This window comes from Schistocerca gregaria, chromosome 2, assembly GCF_023897955.1.
Source record: "Schistocerca gregaria isolate iqSchGreg1 chromosome 2, iqSchGreg1.2, whole genome shotgun sequence".
Classification (NCBI taxonomy): Eukaryota; Metazoa; Arthropoda; class Insecta; order Orthoptera; family Acrididae; genus Schistocerca; species Schistocerca gregaria.
In genome coordinates this window covers 815,518,917-815,538,323 of record NC_064921.1, presented here as the reverse complement: position 1 = coordinate 815,538,323, position 19,407 = coordinate 815,518,917, and the positions used below count along the sequence as shown (strand labels likewise).

The following is a 19,407-nucleotide window of genomic DNA, read 5'->3' as shown; positions in this document are numbered from 1 at the left end:
ATCTCAAGCTCTCCTCATGGGTCCTCAGACATCACTTGTTTACCAAATCCAAGTTTCCCATCATTCCGGATGAAGTGTGGTGCGACTCTTCAGCCGGCACTCTGTGGCTGTTGCCCTGTCCCATGTTGCGCCGTCAAGCCTTCGATACTTTGCATATTGCCCCCCCCCCCCCCCCCCCCCCTGGTGTCCACACCCCCACATGCCTCGTCACCGAGCATTTTGTTTGGAAAAATATTAAGCAGAATTGTCAAACCCGGACACACAGTTGCGTTTCCTACCAATGTAACAGAATTGGATGCCACACCTCTCCTCCCCTTGGCAAGTTAGACATTCCGCATGGACATTTTCATAATGTACGTACCAACCTTATTGGCCCTTTGCCACCATCGGAGGACCACAGATATATCCTCTCCACAATCAATCACATGTCTCATTGGGTGGAAGCTGTTCCTTTACACAACATCACAGAGGAAACTGTGGCCAAGGGATTCGTCTCATCGTGGATCAGTAGGTTCAGTTGCCTGTCCACCATCACCACCAACCAGGGTTGACAGTTCGAGTCTGCACTTTTCACGATTCTATGTAACCTTCGTGGTATTAAAAAAAAATACATACAACAGCCTACCAACCTCAAAGCAACTGTTTAGTGGAACGATGGCATCACACCCTTGAAACAGCACTCTGGTCTGAGGCGCTTCCTTGGGTGTTACTCAGTCTCCGTTCTACCTTTAAACCTGACTTACAGGGAACCATCTCGAGATTCATTTTCTGTGAGATTGATAGGTCACATTGACCACATAAAGCATGATCTTTGACCTCTAACTGCTCTGACGAATCACCATGTTAATGTTCTAGTCAGCCTTTGTACCTTGTGCAGTGTTGTGCTGAAATATATGTATGTATAGACATTTATGGGAACAGTTTGTTGCGTATACAGTTATCTGTATTTCTGTTTCCCATAAATTCTTTTTTTTACAATTTAAAGAAAAAGTAAATTTCATTGTCAAGTAAGCTCCTTGCACAGATAAGAAAACAAAATGTGTCTAATTAGTTGATATTACTACCTGTTAATTAAGTTCCTTTGTTATGTCTCATTTTCAGAAACTACTTGAAACTGTGGAAATAATTGACAATTCCACCCAATATATTTCAGTGAAATACTTAACAAATTGCCTGGAGAAGAACAAGAATGTTTCAGAAAGAAGTACATGTGGAGGACTGAAATATGAACCGGGTAGATCAAATGTAACATTTCTGGCCAACATCACTGTAAGAAATTAACATTAAATTTGGTTGTGAAAATAATCATTTGAAAAGTACACAAAATAAAATTATCAAATGACTGGAATTAAGTAGCTACTTTTACAGTAATCATTGTAGTATGATGATATTTTTCTTCTAAATCATCTTATAGAATAGGTGCCATTAATATGAAAACAAGTATAAACAAACTATTGAAGAAAATATTTATTAAAGATGGCTCTAACATAATAAATATTGATACAGTGGTTCATATTTAGTAAATGTAAACTGGTAAAACTTATTTTACACAGATTAAATTGTATCTCCAAAGTAGTTTCAGGCTTACAGTGGGTCATCATTGACTGCCCTCCACAATATTTCATCTAGGCACTTGCTACTCATCCTCAGGTGAGCCATCGAAGACTGATAAAGACTTCTCTCATCCTGAAGTTTATTAGTGCACTTTGCATGTTCTCTGCATGTATGAAGATTGTGGTGGCAGGCTGAACACACTGTCCAACAAGCAGTGCTGTCACTTGTGGAGTGAAGTGGTATAACACATCCATCAATTTATCCTCTACATGAAGCCTCACTATGAAAGTATCATCCATATACCTCCAAAACAGAATTGGTTTAAGGACTGCTGATTCCAGTGCTCTGTCCTTAAAGTCCTCCATAAAAAGGTTGTCCACCAGGGGAGACAGATGATTACTCTTGGAAACACTATGAGTCTACTCAAAATGTTCATAGTTGAACATAAAACAGGTTGAAGAAAGGGCATGCCGAAACAAAGCAGTGATCTCCACCTGAAACTTATTACCAATTAGCACCAAAGACTCTGTGAGAGGGGCCTTTGTAAAAAGTGCTACTATGTCGTGCTAAGTAAATGGCTCAAACAGTGTAAGTGAAGAGCACCAGGCACAGCATTCAACTAAGCAAGCTAGTAATGCGGTAGCTAAGAGCATACTTTTAAAATTTTGTGCCTTGTTTTCAAACCCAATTTCATGTATTTTTTCCATTGTGTGGTGGTTTGCATCATCAATAGTGATAAAAGAAATAAGCCTTTCAATCCTTATTAAAAACAGAGCTTATATTACAAATATTTTATAAAAAACAGTAACTGAAAATGAAAAATATGTAAATTCGAAAATTTCAATTTCCGTTTTACTTTTTTTCCTTAGGAGAACCAGTGCACTCCCCAGAGTGACAGCTGTCATAAAAATATACAAAGCATAATAATTTGGAGCACCATTTATTTGTGTGACATCATTAGGACAAGGAAGCTCATTAACATTGCTAAATAGCTCATGAATTGGCAATAATTCCATAGTAAAAGACACATACCATAACACTTTCTGAAATCTGGAGCTTGCAGCTGATAATGGATCAAAGCAGATATTTTAATTTTGTAATACTTCTACTTGTGATTTCCCTTTGTTGTGTGATGAGAAAAGGAAAATTCTGTAATTGGTGACTATAGTTCTTAACCTTTTGGTAAAAACGTATGTTGGAGGGTTGATGGAATGGCATACATTTTGGGGGATTTGTTTTTAATGAACACCTTGGTATTCCAGTGTCATCAACATACAGCCCATCATATAAGGAGGGATCACTTCACCTGCCCCAGTGAGCAAATAATTAACAGAAATCGTTCCACTTTTATAGAAGGGTACAAAACTTTGTCCAAAAACTGGTGGTAGGTATCATTTGAGAGATTTCTAGGTTTTGTGGCTGTTGTGTACTCATTCTGATGCCAGTCCATTAATTGGTTTATATAGGGTGTCCCATTTATCTTGACCACTCAAAATAACTGTCTGTCCAGATGCAAATTACAAAATGTTTCAAGCAAATGTTCTTTAGCTGTCAGGGGGACATCAGTCTCCTTCATCGCCTTCATTGTAGCTTCATTTTTTTTACAAAGATATGAACAGTGATATGATGTTTTATAAATGGCACCCTGTATTTTTTATTTGGTATTTAATTTCCTCTCCTAAAGACCTATTCAAAAATGTATCACAGAGTACCATTCACTGAAACACAATGTTATTAATTACATAACACAACATTGACATTGATGCTCCCAGTACTTAGTGCAGGAACTTAACCACGTGCTGACGTTGACAGAGGACAAATGTAAACATAAGTTGAAATCACACCTGTAGTTCTGTCAACCACCGTCAGTTGAAGAGTTGTGTGAGTAGAATGTACACCAACAAAGAGAAGTTAGAAATGCTACTCACCTATGGGGAATATAAGTTAGCAGAACAGTAATTGCGATATTGTTTTCTTATTTATGGGTACATTTAGTACAGTAGTTTAGTCCTTTCAAAAACTGTTGTGTAGAGTAGGGATACAGTAAAGGCTGTCCTTCCGACAAACTGCACCAATGTAACGTTTCTTTTATTGTTGTTGGTGAAGGTAGGCGAAGTGCTATTCAAGCAGTGGGACTGTACAGAGGGCAATATCCTGACAAGAACCCACCTTCCTGATGGATGTTCTCTCATCGTGTTGTGACTCTTCAGAAAATGGAAGTTTCAACCCCCGACAAAGCAATCATCATAACACTCACACATATGAAGCTGCCGAAGTTACTGTTCTCGCGTCTGTTGCTATGTATCCACATGTGAGCACATGGCAGCTTGAACATGAGACTGGCATTTCTAAAACCAGTGTACATTACATTCTTACTTGTCACCAGTTCCATCCTTTCCATGTGCACCTACTTCAAGAATTGCATGGGAATGATTTCCAGAATCATGTACAGTTCTGTCAGTGGGCACGGCAGCAAATCATCACTAACGTGAACTTCTTCTCCAATGTTCTATTTACTGATGACTGCTCCTTCACAAACAAAGAACAAGTAAATAAAGGGAACAAGCATTATTGGTCCAGCGACAACCCACGATGGCTTAGACAGGTGGAACATCAGCATCAATGGAGAATTAACGTCTGGTGTGGGATGCTAGATACTACAATTATTGGCCCTTATTTCATCAATTTTAGTCTAAGGAGCATAGCATAAGCCAACTTCCTCAGACAAATTCTTCCTCCTCTTCTGGGTGAAGTGCCACTAGGAACCAGAATGCTTATGTGATATCGACATGATGGATGTCCAGCACATAATGCCTTGCATGCACGTCATGTTCTGAACCGAAGGTATCCTGCCAGATGGATTGGTTGAGGAGGAGCAGTTACTTGGCCTGCTAGGTCTGCTGATTTAAACCCTCTGGACTTTTTTCTTTGGGATGCATTAAAGCTGTTGTCTATTGTGATATTCCAACAATTTCAGAGGACATGCAGGAACGTATCAAGCTTGCTTGTAATTCTCTTCAGCAAGCGACACTGGAAGCAGTAAATAATTCTTTCATTAAAAGAGTGCACCAGTGTATCAGTGTTGAGCACCTTTGAATGTTCTACTCCCAGGCAGTGGTACAGGAGAGTCAAAGTCAGTTTTGTGTTATGTTTTTACTTGCTTTTCATTTGTTTCTGACAACTCCAGCAAGTGGATGAGTTTGTGATTCTGGGCTCATAGTCAACATTGTGTTGTGTAATTAATAACGTTGTGTTTCAGTGAATGGTACACTGTGATACATTTTTGAATAAGTCTTTAGGAGAGGAAATGAATTACCGAATAAAAAATACAGGGTGCCATTTAAAAAAAAGTCATACTGCTGTTCATATATTTGTAAAAAACATAGCTACAATGAAGGCAGTCATGCTGATTGATGTCACCCTGAGAGCTAAAGAACATTTGCAACATTTGCTTGAAAGATTTTGTAATTTGCATCTGGACAAATCGTTATTTAGGGTGGTCAAGATAAATGTACCACCCTGTATATTGTTGGATCTGAGGACCAAATATGTCACTGACTTTTTGGAGACAAACAAAATCTGCCAGTAACAGTTTTCTAAAAAGTGTTAATCCCATAATGGGCAGTGTATGAGGGTGCAAGGTTACTTGTACGAAACAGCTATTTTGAAAGAGGAGCCAAGGTATTAGTGGTGGATCAACTCAAGACAAATACAAAATGATTAACTGATAGTTGTTCAGTCATTTTACAGAGGCCAGAAACAGGGGACATTGGGCTGTTTCATGGGCACTGTGACAGTGAGTAATGGCTGAAGCAGCCTTGTTGCATTCATAAAGTTGTAAATTTAGCCTCAAACACCTGGTGCAATTCTTTCAAGGAGAAAAACAACACCAATGGAAATACATTAGATGTTGCTACAGACATACCTTGTCAATATAGAGACAGGTATTAGTGATCATGATATCATAGTGACTATGGTTACAAAAGTTAATAAACCAATTAAGTAGGGTAGGAGGGTGTTTCTGCTAGAAGGCAAATAAGCAGTTGTTAGCAACTAACTTACACAATGAATGCAATCATTTAGTCCATGTATTACAGATGCAGAAGAATTATGCCCTAAATTTAAACAGATTGTACATTGTGCTCTGAACAAGTGTTCACGTATTAAGTGGATTAAGGACGGAAAGGACCCACCATAGTTTAGCAATGAAATTCGGGAAATACTGTGGAAGCTAAGACTGTTGCTGTCTCAGTTCAAAAGAGAACACACAAACTATGACAGGCAAAGAACAGTAGAGAGTTCTATGTTTGAAGCATGCAACAACTACCACCATCATACCTTGGCAAAATAGCTGGCCAAGAATAAAAACAAATTCTGGTCCTATGTAAAATAGCTAAGCAGGCTAGTCTTGTGTAGCAGTTAAAGATAGCAAAATGAAAGTTGAAGTTTTAAATTCTGCATTCAGGAAATAGTTCACACAAGAGAATCATACAAACAAACCATTATTTGACCATCACACAAAGTCCTGTATATACCCTGGTGTAGAGAAACTCCCTGAAAGAGTTCAAAACAAATAAGTCTCCAGGTCCAGATGGAATTCCAAAAGAGTTCTCTATGGCTTTGGTCCCTTAATTAGGTTGCATTTATCACAATTCCCTCACCCAGTGCAGAGTTCCGAGCAGCTGGATAAAAGCACAGTTGACTGCCGTATATAAGAAGGGCAAAAGAACAGATCCACAAAATTACAGGTCAATATCCTTAACATTTGTTTACTGGAGAATTCTAGCACTTATTCTGAGTTTGAATATAATAAACTTCATAGAGACCAAACAGCTCATGTCCAAAAATCAACACTGTTTCAGAAACTATTGCTTCTTTGAAACTCATCTTGTCCTTTTCACACATAATATACTGTGAACTGTGGATGAAGGGCAACAGGTGAATTCTGTATTGCTATAATTCCGTAAACAATTTGTCACAGTACCCAACTGCAGATTTTTAATTAAGGTTTGAGCATGCAGAATATAGACATCTTAAGTAACAGAATCCAGTATGCTTCACCGAGCGAGGTGGCACAGTGGCTAGCACACTGGACTCGCATTTGGGCGGACGACAGTTCAGTCCTGTGTCCAGCCATCCTGATTTAGGTTTTCCATAATTTCTCTAAATTGCTTCAGGCAAATGCTGGGATGATTCCTTTGAAAGGGCACAGCCGACTTTCTTCCCCATCTTTCGCTAATCCGATGAGACCGATGACCTCGTTGTCTGGTCTCCTCCCCCAAACAACCCAACCCATCCAGTACGCTTCATTGATGGCGAGTGTTCATTAGAGACAAGGGTATTATCAGGAGTGCCAGAGGGAAGTGCGGTAGGACTGCTGTTATTTTCTGTATACATAAATTATCTGGTAGACAGGGTGGGCAGCCATCTGTAGTTGTTTGCTGACAAAGCTGTGGCGTACAGGAAGATGTTGAATATGAGTGACTATAGTATGCTACAGATGACTTAGACAAAATTTCCAGTTCGTTAGATGGATGTATGAAAATGTAAGTTAATGTAGATGAGAAGAAAAAACAAACCCATAATGTTCAGATACAGCATTAGTAGCATTCTGCTTGACACAGCCACGGTATTTAAGTTCCTGGGCATAATGTTGCAAGGTGATATGAAATCAAACTAGCACATGAGGATTGTGGTAGGGAAGTTAAATGGTCAACTTTGGTTTATTGGGAAAATTTAATGTAAGTGTGGTTCATCTGTAAAGGAGATTGCATATAGGATGCTAGGCAACCTATTCTTGAGCACTGCTTGAGTGTATAGGATCTATAGCAGGTTGGTTTAAAGGAAGGCAATGAAGAAATTCAGAGAAGTGTTGCTAGATTTGTTACTGGTAGATTCGAACAACATGCAAATGTTACAGATATGCTTTGGGAATTTAAATGGGAATCCCTGGGGGGAAGGCAATGTTCTTTTTGAAGAACACTTTTGAGAGAATTTAGAGAACTGACATTTAAAGCTGACTGCAGAAAAATCCTACTGCTGCCAGCATACATTCTGCATAAGGACCATGTAGATAAGATACAAGATATTAGGCCTCATACAGAGGCATATTGACACTTGTTTATCCCCTGCTCTATCTGTACATGGAAGAGGAATGGAAACACTTAGTAGTTTCATGGGGTACCCTCTCCCATGCACCTGATGGCGGCTTGCAGGGCATGAAAGATGTAAATGTAAGAAGCATCTGTCTGGTGAATAATTGGAAAAAGCAAGACTGTTTCAATCTCAAACTTCCTTTACAATTTCGCAATTCAATCCTTATTTCGTTATAGGCATAGATGAAAAAGAATGTGAATGTCACACCTCTAATAAGAGAATGCTATTGTATCAAGATGAGAAAAATCATGAAAATAGCTGTTAGCCATTTGAATCATGTGACACACTTACACACTGCCCAGTATTGATTGACAATTTCAGGAAAACTGTAAGCAACAGTTTTTGTTTGTCTTCAAATTTGGTTCTTGAGTCTGTCAAGATGTTTACCAGTTACTGGAAAAGCAAAGTATGAGTACACAACAATCACAAAATCTAGAGAACTCACAAAAGAAATCTAGCATCAGTTTTTGGACGAAGTTTTGTGATCTTATGTAGAAATGGATCCATTTCTGTACATTATTGGCCCATGGAGTGGGCAAAGCAATCTATTCTTATACAATGGGCAGTATCTCAATGAAATTGGAATAAAAGAGTTTTCACTAAAAGTAATTCCTCTGAAGGGTGCACTTTTCTGTCAACCCTGTGACATATACTTTCATCAACAGATGAAGAAATGCATTCACCGATTACAGAAGTGCCCTATTGTCTTCAGCCAGCAAAGGAAAATCACAAGTAGAAGTGATACAGTTAAAATATGTACTTTGATCCATAATCAATTTCGGGCTCCAGCTTTTAGAAAATGCTTCTATATGTGTGGTTTGTTGTGAAATTATTGCCAGTTCATGAAGTATTTAGAAATGTCAATGAAGTTGCTTTTCATAATGATATCACACTAGACAATATGAGTGTGGCGTATGTGCCTTTGCATGTTTTTGGTGGTGCTCTGAATTACCATGCGTTGAATGTTTTTATGACGGATATCAGCCTGAGGAATTCAATGGTTCTCCTGAAGAATAGAAGTATAAATGAAGTAGAAATTTTAGAATTTATAGTTTTCCATTTTCAATGACTGCTATTTATATAAGATTTGTAATGATAAAATCTATTCTTAATAAGATATGAAATGCTTGTTTCCTCTGTTAATATTGATGTCATGTACTTCCACACAATGAAATGAAAAAAAGGCAATGTGAGATTGTTTTTGAAGATATGGCACAAAAATTTGAAAGTATGCTCTTAACGAGTATGCTAACAGCTTGCTAAAAATGATACAACATGTGATACTGTTGAAATGGTGTCAAAATTTTGAATGTAATTTCTCAGAAACTGCTGAGTGTTGGCATCTAAACCAAACTAGGTGATCCTATATCTTTACCCTTCAAAACTTCAGCTGTGTCAGGGAGCGGCCAATGGCAGCTTCCCTTTGTGAGTTACTTATGTGATGTGAGTATTTCCCTACCAATGGTCTCAACAAGGAAGCAAAAGATTTGGCCTACATCTTATGTAGGAACACCTGTGTTGCTTTATATTGGCCATAAAGGTAGACCCTCTTCTCTATAAATTTTCAGAAGGCCCTGCAGTCTGGTTGGTATGCAACTGTATGTTCTTAATTTCTTGGTTGCCTATCGCAGTAATGAATTGTGGCAAGAGAGAAGTCTTCATCGGTCTCCAGTGGATCGCTTGAAAATTACTGGTAGGTGCACAGTTGAAATGTCAGTGATTATAGTTAATGACAACCGGTTGCAAACCTGGAATTAATCTGAATATTCAATATGCCAGGAAAGTTTTAAAATTTACAGTTTAAATTGCTTGTTATTTGTTACTGTTACAACTTTTCCCCAGTCATTTAATAGCATGGGTATTTGAGATACAAGTGAGGTTTCCTGTTGTCTTTGTTATAACAAATTGTAAGTGTATGCTCCTTTCCTGTATGAAACAGTGTTAGATTTCTTTTTTACTTTCAGGTTTTGAACTGGATTTGATAGTCATTTATTCATTAAAATATCATTTCAGGTCAAGAAATGCCCTGAAAACAAAGCAAACTGGACCCAGTTCATTGAAATAAAGCCAACAGGGGTGAATGAGAGTCTTATTCTTAAAATTGACTTACTATGTGACTGTGACTGTGAAGACACACAGGTAAATATCTAGCATTTCATTGACTGAGGAATTTATTTTATGAAATATGTAAAACTGACTGCATCTTATTGTATTATATTTTTAGCTGAAATCATATTATTTTTGAGGGACATAAATAGTACAGATGATTAAAAATTCAATATATACTCTTTTATAAAAATAGAATTTCAGGATGAACCACTCACCTGCAGATGATTAAATGGACATACATAGATACAAATAACAACTCTCCAATTTTTTATATTCTTTAAGTTCTCTCTCTCTCTCTCTCTCTCTCTCTCTCTCTCTCTCTCTCTCTCTCTCTCTCTCTCTCACACACACACACACACACACACACAAAACAGATACCCAAGTGGAAGTAATGCAACTTTGTTTCCAGTGTGTGTGTGTGTGTGTGTGTGTGTGTGTGTGTAGGGAGAGAGAGAGAGAGAGAGAGAGGTAAGGGGGGTAGTCTAGAAAAAGAGCAGAAACTCAAATGATAGTGTTTATTCTGTACATTATTAATGTCTTCTTAAAAGAACAGTGAATGAATTCTCAGAAAAGCCATGGCACATTCATACGCCCACAAGTTCATGCGCTACTTGGAGGAACCCCCCCCCCCCCTCCCCCCTCTTGCGCCCAACACCTTAAAGCCCATATGTGATTCAAATTGAAGAAAATGTCTTCATAATCTGTATCCATGGCTAGGACAATTAAATTCAATGAGCTGCAGTCCTCTATGTTCAATGTTTCCTCACAGATGGCAACATAAAACCTTCTGTTAATATGAAATTCAACAGTTACCAGCAATACCATACCAAAGCAATGACAGCTATAATCTTTCTGCATCAATGTCTACATATTCTGAAAATCAATGATGATGTAAATAAAATAGAAAGAAACTTCCACATTGGAAAAATATATTAAAAACAAAGATTCCAAGACTTACCAAGCGGGAAAGCGCCGGCGGACAGGCACAATGAACAAAACACACAAACACACACACAGAATTGCTAGCTTTCGCAGGGGGAAAAAAAGGAGAGGTGTACACTCGCACACACACACACACACACACACACACACACGCACACACACACAGATATCCATCCGCTCATACACAGACACTGTCTGTGTATGTGCGGATGGATATGTTTGTTTGTTTGTTGTGTGTGTGTGTGTGTGTGTGTGTGTGTGTGTGTGTGTGTGTGTGTGTGTGTGTGTGTACACCTCTCCTTTTTTTTCCCCCTAAGGGAAGTCTTTCCGCTCCCGGGATTGGAATGACTCCTTACCCTCTCCCTTAGAACCCACATCCTTTCGTCTTTCCCTCTCCTTCCTGAAAAAGCAACCATCGGTTGCGAAAGCTTGCAATTCTGTGTGTGTGTTTGTGTGTTTTGTTTATTGTGCCTGTCTGCTGGCGCTTTCCTGGTTCTTGGAATCTTTGTTTTTAATATATTCTGAAAATCACTATGAATTGCATGGCAGAGGATACTTAGCATGCTACCACAAGTCAGGGTTTCTTCTTTGTTCCAGTTACATAGGGAGTGTGAGGATAATGCCTCCGTGCATGCTGTAATTAGTCTAATCTTGCCTTAATGGTCATTATGGGAGTGATATATGCCTTGGATCATGAAGAATTTCTGTAGATGTTTCCCTTAATACTGGTTCTCAAAACTTTTTAAGGAGAGCTTCATTGAAGAAGTGATGTCTATTGTCAAGCATCTGCCAATTCAGACATCTCTGCCCAAACTCCTTGCCTTTACATATGTCTGCTTCTGTCTGTATATGTGCGGATGGATATGTATGTGTGTATGAGTGTATACATGTCCCTTTTGCCCCCAAGTCTTTCCACTCCCGGGATTGGAATGACTCCTTACCCTCTCCCTTAAAACCCACATCCTTTCGTCTTTTCCTCTGTTTTTTTATTGTGCTTTCTTGTTTGGTAAGTCTCTGCATCTTTGTTTCTTAATATATTTTTCCCATGTGGAGTGTGTGTGCGTGCGTGTGTGTGTGTGTGTGTGTGTGTGTGTGTGTGTCTTTTTTTTCTGGTAAGGATTTGACCAAAAGCAAATGTTTACGTGTCTTTTCATTGTGTCTGTCTGTACTAATGTAATTTTTATGGTGAGTAGCAATCTATCTTCCATGTATGTCAATTTTATGTTTTTTAATATTTAAAGCAAATTTCCAGTCTCTGTGTTACTTAGAAATTGTGTCAGGTTCTGGCTGGATATTTGTGCAGCTTTATGCAGATAGTACTTCATTGCAAATAACTGCAACATCTTCAAAAAAGTTAAGGTTACTGTCACTATTGTCTGCCAGCTCATTAATATACAATATTAACAACTAAGTTCCCAAAACATTTCCCTGGTCCCTACTTGAAATAACTTATAATTCTGGTGATGGCTCTCCACCCAAGATAAAAAGCTGAAACCTGACTCCCAAGAAGTCCTAAATTGAGCCACAAATTTTGTTTGATACTCCATTGCAATGGGTGCAGTGTTCTCTGATGGAGGATGTGGGTCAGAGTGAGTAAAAATCTGCTTGATGGCAGCAGCCTCCCTTTACTACTGTCCAACAATTTGGCCCTGCATTTGGTGGGCACTGGATGTGGTCATCAAACACACAGATGTTGTTGGCGAGCATTATCATGTACATCCAGTAGCTGCTATACCTGGCATGGCCTAGTAGAAGGCGTCCTTGCATGATCATCATACCTTGGCAGTGTCGTATCAGGTGCTGACACATTGGTTGGGAGTTGTTTTGCTGCAAGCACTGCAGCTGGGACATGCCCATCCATGGTGAATGACAGAGACATAGGCATCCAGTCAAGCATCTTGCTGACATCATCTGGCACTGGCAGAGCCCCGTGTCTCACTGGCAATGAGGGCCTCAGTTAGACCCTCAGCCCATTAGTTCAGTGTCTGGTCACCCTGATAAGCATTGCGGTAAGGGCGATGGTGGACCAATAGTGCCCTCACAATGGAAGCCAAAAGTACAGCGTACACTGGTTCAATAATTCACCATTTTGATGACTTACCAGGATGGAAAGCTTGTATTTGTACATGCCAATGTGAGTTTGGTGTGATGTGGCTGCTGCAATGTCATGTACACCCTGTGTCAGAGCGTCCCTGTTTTTGGTAACATGTTGGTCACTGACCAAAAGGTGTGAAGCAGCATCTACATGGATGCCATGGCATATTGTCATGCCAGCATGCTTGTCGAAAATGGGTTTTCTGGCATTAGGCTCAAGCCGTATCACTCTTTTCCTCTTGGAAGAATGCAACCCTCTGCTTTCTTCCTGCTGCTGTGCCTGGAACTTTGACAGTTCATCTCAGGCACCATTCTGTTAGTCTCTGGCATCTGCAACACTTTTAACAGCTTATGTTCCTATTGATGGGTGCTGTCATTATTAGTATAAGCATGCAGGCAGGAGGTTTTGTAGAGATGGGAGTCATGTATTTCACACCTGAGACACTAATGGACAATGCCTATTATTAGAAAACTTATGAGTGTAATGGATGTGGAGGTTCCCCACACAATTAGTCTTTGATGCTGTCATATATGATCAAACAGTTTCTCCATCAAAATCCAGCCATTCTGTGGGTAGCTAGCACTCAGTCTATTGAAGTGAGATGGGTAAAGTCTAAGGTAATGCTCAGGTAGATAATTTTTTTCATTTTTTCTTTAGGGAGAATTTTGAAAGAGAGCTCAGGTAGGAGGAGTAAGGAACAGGAAGTGTTTAAGAATGTGGTGCTGGTAATGGTATTGGGTAGCCAGAAATAAGAACCCATGATGTCACAACAGGTGCTACTATTTATCAGGCTTTGCCCTCAATGTTCTAATTGTTGTGTGTTGCTTAACCAGCTCTGGCTATAGCTTGTGTAGATGACAACTACTGAGTCTGCCAATGAAAAGTGCCAATGTGAGTCTGCCCTTTGGAACTATTTGTTTTTGTGTATAATCACTTCTCAGGGACACTCATAACTGGGTTTCTTGGCACAGAATAGTTTCACCTTGCATGACCCTGGAACTTTATGCACTAGCTTTCTATGGCATAACATGTCACTCAGCTTGACACTGCAACAGTTCTGAAATGGAGAGTATTGTGTGGAACTTCCTTTGGGTAGTAAACTGTACACTTTCCATCACATGAACATCCTAACTAATATTTCTTGTTAAATAAGATTTGAAAGGTAACATTATTAACTACTATTCCTGAGTTCAGGACACTTCTGTAGCCATTACCAAGCCCGAAATCATTGATGCTAAGTCTCTTCATACCATTAACAACATTACACATTCTTCGTAAATAGAAGTCTGACCTTTTAATATATTACCTTAATACATACATTAACTACAATAAAATCTGTCCTTTATGCTGATTTGTAAGCCTCTAGCAGAAATGCACCATCTTCTGAGATGTGAATTTCAGTACTTTGTAATCCATACAAACTTAAACATAACCATTACACATATGCACACATTTTCCCAACTAACAAGAAAAACACAGATAAAATTCACATATGTATTGTGTCTCCGTCTAGGAAGAGGAAATCCTTGCTTAGCTCACTAGGCTACTCCATGGTCTTATGACATATGGATAAACAGGAGCATTTTAGGGGTAATTCATTCATTTTACCAGATTTTAACTCCCCCCTCCCACCCTCCTCCTTCACCCTCAATCTATTCCCTTCCTCCTTTGGATGAAGCTACCAGTAAATGAGACAGGGCTTCCGAGACACCCTTCAACAGTCACACTCACTCCACAAGTACCAATCATCACAGTAGTATGAGTCAGGGGTTGTAACTTCACATTGACAAGAAAGGTATTTCAATTACATGGTAAGACCTTTGGTATGGTGTATTGAATTTCTTTGTCTCCCTTCCAGAATATAGGGGTTGGTCAACATTACCCATTTCCCTGCAGGGTACTTGGGCAGATTGGCCTTTTCCTTCCTGCCAATCCAGGGCTTTTGTATTTGCTATCTTAACCCAGTTTCAGATACTCCTAAACCTCTTAGCAAAATTATGAACAATTGATATATCATCCCCAGGAGAAGGTTTACACAGTTCAAAAGGGGAGAGCATCTTCTGACCATAAGTGACCTCATATGGTGATAATCCTGTACTTTGGTGTGCCTTTGAGTTATAAGTTGCTACCACATATAGTAGTAGAGCAGCCCAGTCGCTACAGTGACTGTTCACTTAATAACTTAACATTTTCCCTGCCTTTCTCTGTACCCTTTCTGTTCTTCCATTTGCTCCTGTCCATAACTTCTGAATTCATAAAAGTCTACACACCTTTTTCATTTACTTTGAAATGAAGCTAGTACCCTAATCAGTTTCCACAGTTTCCAATGTCCCAGATTTTAGAATTCTTTGCTGTTGCCTGAGATGCAGTTTCTGTCTGCTGGTTTTTCACAGCAATCATAACTAAATAATGGGAAAAGTGACTGATTACAGATAAGCCATATTGAGTCCCCCTCCAGCACCTGTGCTAACTGGCACAGGGCACCAATACAAATCATCTTGAAAGGTCCTTTGGAATCTGGCAACCTTTGTAATGCAATTTGCAGTTAACTTAACTCAAACCTTTGTGCACACAGTACACTGTTTTTCACATACTGCTCCCAGTCTTACTTCCATGTTCCCCACCAATAATGTTCCATAACACATCATCCAGTAGCACAGCAACCTACATTCCCTGCTAAGACAGTACTTTGTTATATAAATTTGCCGGCATGACCGTATGCCACCAACACTTTGTTCTTTTGCAAAGCACTCCATAATCAACACAAAACTAGGTTTGTATAGCAACTGCTGACAGTTACAGTCAGCAGCCAGAGCCTTATACCACTAATCTGCAGAAATACCAACACATTCCAGTATACGTTTCTTGTGAAGCAATCAGCTAATGTTGCCATTTATTTTCTCAAGGCAGTGTACTACCTCAAAATCAAACTCACTAAGCCATAAAGCCCATCAAGTTAGGTGTCCAGTTCATTCTTTGAGGCTCATCAATGTGATCTGTCATGAGTTTGAAACATCTACCATAAAGATAGCAATGGAAATATGTGATACCATAAATGAGGCTGAGCATCTCCTTCTCTATAGTTAAGTAATTATTTTCTGCCTTGTTTATCTGTCTTGATGCATAGGTTGCCAGGTGCTCTGCCTTGTCTGTTTGTTGGTGTAATGCATACCCTAAGGCATGGATCCTGGTGTCACAAGTTAGTATGAACCACTTTTGTTATCCATGAAGTGCGGACAGTACAAGACATCAATAGGACTCTTAACTGCAAAATGGTTGTTCACAGTCAGGAGGCCAATGAAACTTTATTCCCTTCTTTAACAGATGTGTAAGTGTCCATGCTATGTTTGCAAACTTTGGCACTCCTGTAATAAAAAGAAAAAGCCTAAAAATGAGTAGTGTTGTTTTATCTAATGAAATCGTGAGGTTTCAGAGACTTTTCAAGTCTCAAACATCTATGATGTGTATATGAAGACTGAAGCAAAGAATGAAAATTTGTAGCAAGGACAGGATTTGAGCCCAGTTGTACTGCTGGGTGCTAACCAGTAAGACACCCTGACACAGTGGCTTTGCTCAGTTACATGGACTGCCCTGTCACACTTCCTTCCTTGATCCAAATTGCTGCTCATGTCCCAGTCCACTTGGTATTCCCCTTAAACTTGAACAAACTTGCAGTGTGTCTCCAATTGTGTTTGAATAGCACCTCAGTGTCAAATGAAACAGGGGATTCTGCCTGAAAGCCAGGCATAGGTGCTTTATTCTAATGAAACTGTATGGTTCCAGACACCTTTGCAAGTCTCAGACATCTGGGGTAGTTCAGGGTTCCAGAGACCTTTTCAAGTCTCAGACATCTGGGGTAGTTCATGCAATTGTGCAAAGCCACTGTGGCAGGTAGGCATAGTGGTTAGCACATGTGCCTAGTGAGCATGAGACCTGGGTTTCATTCATTGCTTCAGTCTTCGTACATACATCATTGATGCTCTTTTTCCACAGTAGGAATAGGGAATTCCTGCATGCTTTTATGAGCTGTGGGTCTGTTTGCCCATGGTCCTGACTGATAACATGGCCCAAATAACATATTTCTTTTGATAAAAAATAACTCTTTTATAAACTAAAAATAGTGCTGCTCACAAATGACTAAAGATGTCCCACAAATGTACCATGTGTTCTTATATGTCTAGAAAATACTGTAATATTATCTAAGTATACCATGTGTCATTGCAGTTTCAGGCCTCATAATTCCCCAGACAATAGGCTTTGGAATGTCACAGGGACATTTGTCAACCCAAATGGCACTCAGTTGTGCAGTTAGTGACCAGAACTGTAAATGTGGATTATATTCATTCTCTTGAACTACCACCGATGGATGGTACCCACTTCATCGATCCATAGTTGCAAAATAATGGCATTGCCTCAGCTTATTCAAAGTTTTTGTATTGTGTGATACTGGGTGTGCAGTGTTACCATATGCTGACTCATTATTGATAGTCACAACTGAATCTATATGCCCTGCTGCCTTCTGAGCTATTGTTTTGGTACAATAATGACTGGTGCTCTTCCCCCCCCCCCCCTCCCCCCCCCTCCTCTCCTCACCCCTCACCAGCCCCATTGGCTGGTACTCTCTTCTATTATTCCATCACAGAGATGTTGGTTTACAAATTCCTCCATCATTGGTTTGAGGTAATGTGGAATATGGCATAGCTTCCTATACATTGGCAGTTCCCAGTGGGAATTCTCTGCTGCAAAAGTGGCCTAGTTGGAAATGGTCTTGGAAGGTTGAATAATTCTGCATATTCCACTAACAAGTTTTCCATTACCTCCCTATCACTTCTGTGCAAATGTGACACTTTCCCTCACAGTGCAGCAAAATTAACAGACTGTTCAGGCTTAGTATATTTTATACTGATTTCTCTATACAACTCTTCTTCCACCGACTTTTCCAAATTGGTTATCAGGGCATGTCATGCTAGCTTTACTTCCACTGATCCAAAATTATCTACACTGATGGGCACTACATAGCTTTGATCAACTTCTCATATGTATGACAAATTATGGCATACAAAGCACTGTGCTTTATCCAACTCCTTGTTTTCTGCCTAATGTTCAACTATGCATAACATATTAATTGGAAAATCTGCTTCTCCATCTACTTAGACTAGCATTCCTGCACATTTTGCTGTTTTATCCTCCAAGTCGAGTGAAAGGGAGTGTGCATACAATATAGTTGGCTTCCCCTGACCTATGATATTTTCTCAGGTTCAGTTTAGCACCTGCAGATTCGAATTTCTGAAACACTTTCTTTAAGATTGCCATATGTTCATTCCATGTATTGCTTGCAATCAGAATGTTATCTACATGCAAGGTGATGTGCTTCAGTAGATCTTGACCAAAAACCTCTATCCAGTGTTAGAATAAATGCTGACATGGTCTTTTTTAGTGCAAAGGGAAGCATTTGATACTGATAGCACTGCCCTTCAGAAAGGAATGTAGTATACAGTCTGCATTCTGGGGCCAACAATGTCTAGTGATATCTGAAGTCAGAGCCAGATTTATAAATACTATAGCGCCGCTAAACTTCTGTAATAATTATTCAGTGTTTTCTGGTTTTTCTCTTTTCCACATGTCTCTTCCTTCTTACCTACACTGAACAATGGGCTGTTGTATTGGCTAGACCCACATTCTGTGATTCCTGCACCCACATCTTTTGCAGCTCCTTTTCATCTGCTGCTTGCAGAATGTGGTATGGGGGCATGAACTACAGTGTATGAGGCTATATTTTTATTTCGTAAGTGGTCCTTTACTTGCTTTTTTACTTTGGAAAAAAAGCATGTTCATAATTTAGCAATAGATAATAAGCTGCAAAACTGTGATTGCTGGCAATTCTTCAATGAGTTCTGTTCAAAAAATTCTGGAACTTTGTCCACAAAATTTTTCACATTTAACTTTTACTTACTCCTTCAAACTATGCCCCTCCACAATTGATACACCACTCCCAATGATGTTTTCACTTGTGGAAGCAGTCTTGGTACGCCTCTTGCTGGATCATGCGAACCACCATCTGTGAATTTTCTTGTATCTCATCTGTCATAGCAGATCTTCATCCTTTCAATGAGGTTTTCAAATCTGGAAATTAAAAAAAAATGCTGGGTCTGGGTCTGGAGAGTATGGAGGATGAGGCAGAACAGTGATTTCGTTTTTTGTGTGATCATTATGCACCAACAGGGAGCAACGTGTGTGTGTGCTCTTGTGATGCAAGAGCCATGAACTGTCTCGCCACATTTCAGGCCATCTCCTTCTCACATTTTCTTGCAGGCATCACAATGCATCCTGATAGTACCATCAATTACCATTTTGTCTCTGTAGCATGAGTTCATGATGAACTAATCCTTTCTTTACCCATTGTGAAGACTGGACCTTGGTCTCAATGTCATAACCCTTGACTCATGAGCTGTTGGATGAACTTGGTGGCAACACGATGCATTCCAAGATGCTATGCCAGGATTTCATGACATGATCTAACTGAAACATTACATTCTTCTCAATCTCTCAGA

General features: G+C 39.4%; 1 protein-coding gene across 1 annotated transcript in view; it reads left to right on the top strand.

Moving 5' to 3' along the window:
- LOC126335142 (integrin beta-PS-like) overlaps positions 1 to 19,407 on the top strand; it is a 257,184-nt gene that overhangs the window by 174,979 nt on the left and 62,798 nt on the right. Inside the window, exons 8-9 of the mRNA XM_049998103.1 lie at positions 1,102 to 1,269; positions 9,724 to 9,849. Of these exons, the coding sequence (XP_049854060.1) occupies positions 1,102 to 1,269; positions 9,724 to 9,849 (294 nt within the window). The remainder of the gene's footprint in view (positions 1 to 1,101; positions 1,270 to 9,723; positions 9,850 to 19,407) is intronic.